Here is a 9,656-nt window from a genome sequence, read left to right as displayed (position 1 = left end):
AAAAAAAAAAAAAAAAAAAAAAAAAAAAAAAAAAAAAAAAAAGAAAACTGTGTGGACTGGGAGGAAGGCCTCAGGGGATGGTATCGAAAGGAACTAACTGCCCAGATGAAAATATAAGCATGTATTTTGGGATTAAGGATGGAAAGTAGTCCTGATAGAAATGATTAAAGCAGATGACCTGGGATGGGGGCTGGGAGATAATAAGATAACATAGATGGAATTATCTGCCCAGCCCAAGGTGAAATAAGGCAAATCTAAAATCTAACAGGTGTCTTTAACAGGTGTCTGTGTCTTTTTTGATTATGATAGTGGATTAAATAATACCACCTTAATAATTATAGGCTTATAATAAACATTGTTAGTATGTACTTTCCACATAACCACAACAGCCTGGTTTTCTGTTTTTTTCAAGACAGGGTTTCTCTGTGTAGCTTTGGCTTTTCTGGACTCAATTTGTAGACCAGGTTGGCCTCAAACTCATAGAGATCTGCCTGCCTCTGCCTCTCTGAATTCTGGGATCAAAGGCGTGCACCACCACACTCACTGCCAGTCACTCTTTAAATTGGTTCAATGACTGTGATTTCTGAGCAACAAATTAGGTTATATGGTTCCACAATGAAATTCTATAAATAAAGTGACTTATGTAAGTATGTTTTATAAAATAAATCATATGAAATTATAAATGTTATGTTATAAAAAGTAAAAGTATATTTATTATGCCAAGACTTAATAAAAATTCTGTAAATATAAAATATTTATAGGAAAAGATATTTAAGATGAGACTCTTAAGAAAAATGCTTTTGATTTCCATTTCCCTGATGACTAAGGACATTGAGCATTTCTTTAAGTGTTTCTCTGCCATTTGATATTCCTCTATCAAGAAATCTCTGTTTACCTCTGTACCCCATTTTTTTAATTGGATTACTTGATTTGTTGCTTTTTAACTTCTTGGGTTTTTGTTTTTTTTTTTTTAAATATATTCTGGATTGGCCCTCTGTCAGATAAAGGTTGGTGAAGATCCTTTCCCAGTCTGTAGGCTGTCATTTTGTTCTGATGACAGTGTTCTTTGCTTTACAGAAGGTTTTCAGTTTCATGAGGTCCCATTTATTGATTGTTAATCTTAGAGCCTGTTCTGTTGGTATTCTGTTCAGGAAGTTGTCTCTTGTGCCAATGAGTTCAAGTCTTCTCCCAGCTTTTTCTTCTAACAGGTTTAGTGTGTCTGGTTTTGTGTTGAAATCTTTGATCCGCTGGACACTTGAGTTTTGTGCAAGGTGATAAGTACGGATGTAGCCCATGACAGCTCATTCTCCAAGTGGATTCCCTAGTAAGGGCAACAGGGGCTGTTTCTGATATAAACTCAGTGGCTGGCTCTTTGATCACCTCCCCCTTGGAGGGTGCAGCCTTGCTAGGCCACAGAGGAAGACAATGCAGTCAGTTCTGATGAGACCTGATAGGCTAGGGACTAAGGGAAGGGGAGGAAGACCTCCCCTATCTGTGGACTGGGGGAGGGGCATGATAGAAGAGGGAGGGCAGGATTGGAAGGTGATGAAGGAGGGGGCCACAGCTGGGATGCAAAGTGAATAAATTGTAATAAATTAAAAAAATAAATTAAAAAAATCCTTAACCTATGACATTAATTTATTTAGAATTATATATTATTGGTTAGGTGACTTTGACAACAAAAATTTTGTGTTCCATACAACTGGTACTTAAAGTTCAGGATCACAGCAGAGTTGCTTTTCCCTGGAAACTTCTCTCTACCACTTGTAGATTAGCAGCCTTTGCACTGTATCTTTCCAGGACCTTTCCTTTGTAGAATCCTATCCCTGGTATCCTTGAGTGTCCATAGTTGGCTTTTTTGTAATGAATTCATGGCTTTCTGAGGTTGTGGAGGTTTGGATTTCAATGTGGTATTTGAAGAGAAATAGTTTAGCTGATAATATATTGATTTTGACCAATTAGCATATGAAAGTTTACTTATTTTGGTCTTTAAATCCCTGTATTTCTTTCTGAATATAGTTATAATATATATATTGTTTCAAAAGGTAAAATCTGCAAGAGCTGTAGTCATATACATAATAGATCATTTCACTGTATAAATGATAAATTGGCTTCTAGTAGAAAAGTTTTTGTTTAGCAATATGGACAAGGCTTATAGACTTCATGATGTATGTATTATATGTGGGAAGACAGCTTATGAAGAAACTGACCTCACTGTTTCCTTTTAAAGAAAAATTTAAGCAGTTACTTTTAGTTGTTGACTCCTCAGCTGACTGTCTTGTAGAGTGAAAATGTGAGTTACTAGTAGACTTCATCAGTCTTTGTACTATATAATAGTTAATCTCTTCACCTAAAGATTGATTCAGAAAGCAGACTATTAACCAGTCCTTTGGTAGACTTCCCTCTAATGATGGAGAATGGTGTCAGACCATAACACACTTCAAATTCACAATAGTTCCTACATCTCTCACAGTAACTAATATATATAACTAATATATATAATCTATATTCTTAATTAATGTTAATATCTTATACTCTGTTTTCTGTTTTCCTTCTATAGCCTTGCAAATTCTGAACTACTGATAGTATGGGATATTTTACAGTTTAAAAGCATAAAGACTACATACAGACCTCCCATGTCATTTCATTTATTATTGTAGGCTTTTAAATATGTTTTGCGTCATGAAGAAGGAAAATGGCATGTATAATAAACTTTGTTTTAATGTGACATTTTAATCACAGAAAATGTCCACAATATACAAAAGTAAAATAAATAGTTGTATCTATGACCTTATTATAATAACTTAAGTCATTTTATGGTCAGTTAATTTTAGATGTACCTTTTCCTTTTTTTCTTCTTAACCAGATTGATTGGCCTCATTTTAAATTATAAAATTGAAGTAGGAAAGTAATGAATAATGCACATCATCAGTCCAAGCAAGAGTAAAGAGTAAAGTTAAGTTCTGTGCCTGATCACCAGTTTTTTATTGTACTGCATGACCTTTATCTGTGGATCAGAGCCAAGGATCTGACATGAAAGTTTTATTGCATTCTGTAATCTTGAAAAGATTTATAGTTTTAAGAAAAGAGTGTATATTGAAAAGAATCTGTCTAACCTTTAGTTTCAGGGTCACATTCTGAAAACAATATGTTTAAATGTGTCTAACTGATTAATCAGGGGCTCTATAATCTTTAAATGCCTTTCATCAAAATGTATTTTTATGGACATTATAAATGAAGTTAAAAGCAAGCAGTTATAAAAAAGGAAAGGAATGTGTGGGTTATTTACAGGTTAGGTTTGGAATGTTGAATGTTCTACTTTGCTGTATGAATGATCTTGTTTTATAATTAAAACATTTTTCATTAAAAAATTTTTTTTTTCCTTTCACAGGTCAGTTTGTGACCTCTGAAATCACATGTAAATTAAGTTCCTTCTGAGAATAATTAGTGTCTGAGTAGATACAACTTTGAATTCTGGGTAGTACAAAATTGCTATTATGTAATAAAAATTATATATGATAAATAATGGATTGGAGATAAACTCTAACCAGAATTTTTCTGTATTATACTCTTTTTCAGCTGAAGCGATCCAAACTGCATGAACAGGTTTTAGATTTCGGCCTCACATGGAAGAAGATAGTAAAATTTTTGAATGAAAAACTAGAGAAGAATAAAATGCAAAGTATAAATGAAGATTTAAAAGATATACTACAAGCTGCAAAACAAATCGGTATAGTCTTTAAAAAAATAAGGTTCTGAAATAGATTTCTTATAAGCTATATATATGTATGTGTATAGTAAAAGGCTACAGTTCACAGTAACATAAGACAGTCTTCTCTATTAATAAATTTAGGACAGTGTGGCAGGGGGTAGAAGTAAATAAACAACTGAATATAATCAATAACTCCAAGAATTTGTCCACCTAGTGCATAAGTGAATGGTGGGCTGTAACTTGTACTTTGACCACTTCATTTCTCAGTTCCTAAAGTTCTCATTAATTCAATATATTTAAAGAAATTTGTTATTTGAAATTACAATACACTAAATGCAAGCATATTCTCTAAAGGTAAAAAACATAATTAAGTAAAATAACTGATTTTATAATAACATTTCCCAGTTTATACATTGAACTTCATGCTATCATTCCAACTTTTTGATAGCCCTGCCGAAGTTCTGTCCTCAAATTTATCAGGCTTATGCTTCTAGAACTCTAATCTGGTTTCTATCTTCCATATTTCTTGCCTCCACCTATAACATCCTTGCTTTTCCCCAGTGAACCATTGCCTCCCACTTCCTTACATTTTTCATGAGTGGGTCTGGAGCACTGCATACACTGCTCATTGCATTGTGAAGTTGTATCATTACCTTACTGCAGATAGACTCGCCTTGTCATTGAACTCAGCTAGAACATTGCTTTCTCTGTGTAACCTTCATTAGCTGTCTAATTCCAAGTTGTCATATAGCATTTTTTTAAAAAGATTTATTTATTTTATGTGTATGAACACTGTTTTCATGCACAGCAGAAGAGAGAATCAGATTCCATTACAGATGGTTGAAAGCCACTATGTGGTTGCTGGGAATTGAACTCAGGTCGTCTGGAAGAATAGCCAGTGTTCTTAACTGCTGAGCCATCTTTCCAGCCCATCATGTAGCTTTTTTTTTTTTTTCCTTATTGCAAAGCTCTCCATAATATCTATCATTATCAGATGTAGCCCATGGTAGCTTAGTATCCAAATGGGTTCCCTAGTAAGGGGAACAGGGACTGTTTCTGACGTGAACTCAGTGGCTGGCTCTTTGGTTTCCTCCCCTGCATGGCAAGCAGTCTTTCCAAGCCACAGAGGAGGACAATATAGCCAGTTCAGATGAGACCGGATAAGCTAGGGTCAGATGGAAGGGGAGTAGGATCTCCCCTATCTGTGGACTTGGAGAGGGGCATAGGAGGAGATTAGAGAGGGAGGGTGGGATTGGGAAGGAATGAGGGAGGGGGCTACAGCTGGGATACAAAGTAAATAAACGGTAATTAATATAAAAAATAAAAATTTAATGACAAATATCTATCATTATGTTATTTTCTTGTTAGTTTTTAATTGCCAAAAAGGTATAAGTTGCGTGATACTGGGATCTTGCTTTGCTTGTTCATTGTCTTTGCTCAGATTGCACTAGTGTCTTGTGTGTTGTAGTCTTAGTTAGATTCACTTGGCAAATCAGTGGACAAATTTTCTCAGAGGATCTTTTCTGAAGAAAAAGGTTAGATCTTTACCATAGTTAGGTTGATAATTTTCTTCCTTAGTACAATATTGGTGTGTGTTTCTATTATATTTCTTTGAATTAAAAGACTTATTATGATCATCAAATTAAAAAAAAAACTATTTGACTTCAGTATATCATTTAACTGTTATTGGTCTATAATCTAGTGTAGTATTGAATCGAATGTTCTGTGAAAATACAAATTAAATGATGTGCTTGTTTTTGCCTTTCATCATTTTCTGAAGTTCTAGAGGTATAGCAAAATTTTGTTTGTGTGAGCCAGTGGGAGAGAGAGTACAATATGAAGACATTTATGATAGCATTTGACAAAGTCGTACTGTATTTTAAGAACATTGAAGCAGTAATAAACATAAAAAATATATGGTTTGCTTTGACTTGGTTTAACCCTTCTGCCTTTATTATCTTCATTTACAAGCTATTGAGGCTATCACGTTCTTATTGAAGTCTTTTAAAATATGATCCATAGTATTTCCCCTGTTTCTTAGTTTCATTATAATAATATTTCAGAACACTTAGTGAAAACGTAAATGAAATTTTGGGTTTAGCAAGTACCATGAGTAAATTTTTATTACATTAAAAAAATAAAATTATATTTAGACTCTGCCCAGTTACTACTCACAAGTCAAACCTTCAAACAAAAAATAGTTCATGATTTGTACAGTAGAGATAGAAAGTATAGACTATTGAAGTCAAGAATGGCATGCAAATGGGTCAAAAGAACCTATGTTTAACTAATTATCTATAAATGTGTATCTTCCTTAGGGGCAGAATAAAGCATTTAACTTTAACAGCACAGTACAAATCATGACTAAGTGAGAAATGAGCTACCTTGCTTCAGCATTCAAATTCCATTGCTCTGGAAAGAACTATTGGTTTGCCCTTTCAAATTTGTAACCACTAGTTTCTTTGGGTTTTGACATTTGTGTGCATCTTACTTTTACCAAAATTAATAAAGTGTTAATCGGATGTGGACGTTAGTTGAGGAGCACACCTAGGCTTTCTCATATGTACCAGTCGTAATGTTCTATTTCTGGAACTCGTTAGTCAGCTAAACAATTGTGTTCATTTTGTGACAGTTCTTTGAGCTGTGTATATATGCTACATATTCTTTGTGTATTAAGTAAATTAAAAATTACTATCTCCCAATCTCCTTTGAGGACAGAATTTCACCATCTCACGGTGTAACCTAGGCTGGCATTAAACTCAGAGTGCTTCAGCCTCCTTAGTTTTTGGCATTACAGGAATGCATCAGCACACCTAACTTAACTGTGCTTGAAAATACTAAAAGTTTGATGAGCTATTTTAGATTGATTAAAAATAAAGAAAAAAAATCAAATACCATTTAGCTCAGCACATTGCTGTCATATAGTCAGAACTGAATGCACCCAGTGTTTTGCAACCAGTATAGTATAATTAAATTGATATCTTTTGCATGTGCTTGTTTATTATACATTTAGAGAGTATCTGTCGCCCTTGTATTCTGAAGTGTGATAGTGTTAGATCTCACATCTCTGTTGCTTGCTTTTTTTTTTTCATATTTGTTGCATTTTTTTGTTTATAGTCAATATATTTGTGGTAATTTGTTTACTTGGTTTTCTGTTTCATGTTTTCATGAGTTATTTTCATGTAGTATGAGATAAATTCAGATGATCATTTAGTGTGTGGGTATAGATGCAGTTTTGTTGGTTACCAGTGGGTTGTGGGTATTCCTGAATGTTTCATCATCTGTTAATGTGGTGATGGTAGTTCTTGTGTACTTCTTTTGTGAAGCTATACAACAGCAGTACTGGGAATAACGATTGGTAAATGGCCGTGAGGGAACCCTTTTTAAGGAAGGTGCACTGGTAGCTGCTGGTCAGCAACTAGTGTTCCACTTGTGGTGCAGCGTTTTGACAGGTGCATATTCCCACAGTGTGGTTGTATGAAGGATAGAGAAGTTCCCCCAGGCCAGGCGGGGAGGAGTAATAGAGGAGCAAACCTTGAACAGGCTAGATTGTGTTGCAGTATTTCAAAGTAAAATTTTACATGTATTTCCATTCCGTAAGCTTCTATAAAATAACAGAGGTAAATAAATGAGATCTAAGGGTACTTTGTAATGCTTCCAAATGTGTGCGTCGGAAATTTACATGACTTAAAAATGTAGCATTTTTCAGGGTTGGAATAGTATCAAGAGTTTCTTGATAGGGTCACATCAGATTATGTGATATGGTATGATACTTTGGTATGTATGTAGTAGTCTTGAAAAGTTGATGGTTTGAACATTAAAAAAAAAATAAATTACAAAGTTAAAAAAAATAAGACACCTAATTCCTGTTTTAATGAACATGTTTATACCACATTGCCTGTCTTGCTGATTTTTTAAAATAAATGGAATTATTTTAAGTAAACAATGTAGGATTATAATGTACTTTTCACATGTGAAGACAAGTATCAGAGGTAAAACTACATTTGAAGTTTTAACATAATGAAGCAAAATAAATTTGTGTTGATCATTTCATTATTTATATAAGCATAAAAGATTTATTAAATAAATAAGCTCTAACTCATTAGAGAACTGATTTATTTGTTGACTACTTTTAACTTTAATACCTAGTTAGGGTGCAAGTCTTGATAAATAATTAAATTTTTAAATTAAAAAAAATTTACTTTTTTGAAGACTTTTTTTAAGTGCTTGGGAAGCTATTGAAAAATTTTAAAATTATGAAATTTTAAGATTATTTGATTTAAACATTTTTAACTCAAAGGAAAATACAGATGTATATTTTACTGAGGATGATTTAAAGTTGTAGAATCACTTTTTTTTTACTTTAAAAAGTTCTATTATTTATAGTAATAAATGAATAATTACATTGTTTTATATAATAAGATTATGTATAATATTTAAGAGAATATTAGCTAGCCAGCTCAGTTCTGTTCATTTTCTGCCAGGTAATAGTGTTTCTGAGGAAGACTGTTACACTGACTTTTTCTAAATATTTTGGGATTTACTACAGTTTCCTGTATTTCACATCTTATTTGCTTTTGTCATAATTGTTTGGTAGGTAGGCAGGGCTAGCGTTTACTAATACTGTATTCCTGGGACCTTTTAAACACCTCTTTAAACTTGTGGCAGTTGGCATCCAGGATGCAGAGGTTTCCTGGTTTCATTATATAGTGGGTAGAACCTTAGGTATCTGTGGTGATTTAAATTAGAATGGCCCCCAAAAGCTCATACATTTGAAAGCTTTGTTACCGGGGAGTGACACTCTTGGGGAAAGACTAGGAGGTGTGATCTTGTGAGAGGAGGTGTGATGCACTTGGAGGCTCATAATTAGAGGCTTCAAAAAGTCTACACTAGTCTCTGTCTCTCTTGCCTGCTGCCTTTGGATCAGGGTACTCTAGGTACCTGGTACTCTAGTACTCTAGTACCATGGAGTACTCTAGGGTACTCCATGCCTGGTTACTTCCTCTCATGATGATCATGGACAAACTTTCTGAAATTGTAAGCAAGCTTCTAACTAAATGCTTTCTCCTGTAAGTTGCTTTGGTCATGATTCTCTTCATAGCAGTAGAACAGTAGCTAAGCCAGAATCTAAATGGTTCAGTTTCTAGACTAGCTCTTTTTACTTATAATCTAAATTTTTACACAAATTCTTGCCAGTTGATTAGTAAATAAGTTTTGTTGAAACACTGTCTTCAGATAGTACCGGATTGCCTGATATAAAGCCTATAGAGAATGCCTGGAGAATCGTACGCACATGCTAACTGAAAAGCGTCAGCCTAACCATTTTAAAAGACCATTTAATGCTAAATTATGTGTAAATTATAAAGGGAAATGAGGATTATTTGGGAGCAAGATACTTATAGTTAGGAAACATCTTTAGTTTTGGGTGTTTAGAATAAGAACATGGTCATTATCTGCGTACTCTATAGAGGTGCATGCCTCCTAATCCCACTTTTTTTTCAGTAGAGCTCTTGAATGGTGGTTCACCTGGAAAACAGTAATCCTAACAGCTTTCCCTGCTAATTCTGTGTTGTAGAAGGAAGATAGAACCTGCCAGACAAATTTGGCAGTTAGATTGTGCCTTCAATGCTGATTGCTGGCTTTATGAGTATGCTGTGCCAGCAAATTGGGAAGGTACCCTGTCTCTGTCATTCCAGTTTCCTTCCAGGACTCTAGTCCCAAGCTGTGCTTTTGGTGTTTCAGTTAGCTAACAGCTTTCCCTGACCCTTATATGCAATCAGAGCATTGGGATGCATGTGGATGTGGGAGACATGCTTGTGTACTCTGAGTGATGTAGAAAAGTTGCTTCTGCCCTGATTGTCCTCATGGCAACTTCTTCATGGTGACCTCTTCCTCTCTCTCTTCTCTTCTCTTCTCTTCTCTTCTCTTCTCTTCTCTTCTCTTC

General features: G+C 34.4%; 1 protein-coding gene across 1 annotated transcript in view; it reads left to right on the top strand.

The window, feature by feature from the left end:
- Ascc3 (activating signal cointegrator 1 complex subunit 3) overlaps positions 1–9,656 on the top strand; it is a 312,705-nt gene that overhangs the window by 25,664 nt on the left and 277,385 nt on the right. Inside the window, exon 3 of the mRNA XM_055616194.1 lies at positions 3,580–3,730. Within this exon, the coding sequence (XP_055472169.1) occupies positions 3,580–3,730 (151 nt within the window). The remainder of the gene's footprint in view (positions 1–3,579; positions 3,731–9,656) is intronic.

The sequence above is a fragment of the Psammomys obesus genome, unplaced genomic scaffold (assembly GCF_907164565.1).
Source record: "Psammomys obesus unplaced genomic scaffold, mPsaObe1.curated_primary_1811, whole genome shotgun sequence".
NCBI classification, from domain to species: Eukaryota; Metazoa; Chordata; class Mammalia; order Rodentia; family Muridae; genus Psammomys; species Psammomys obesus.
Note: the sequence above shows the minus strand (reverse complement) of the source record. Positions and strands in the feature narration are given on the sequence as shown.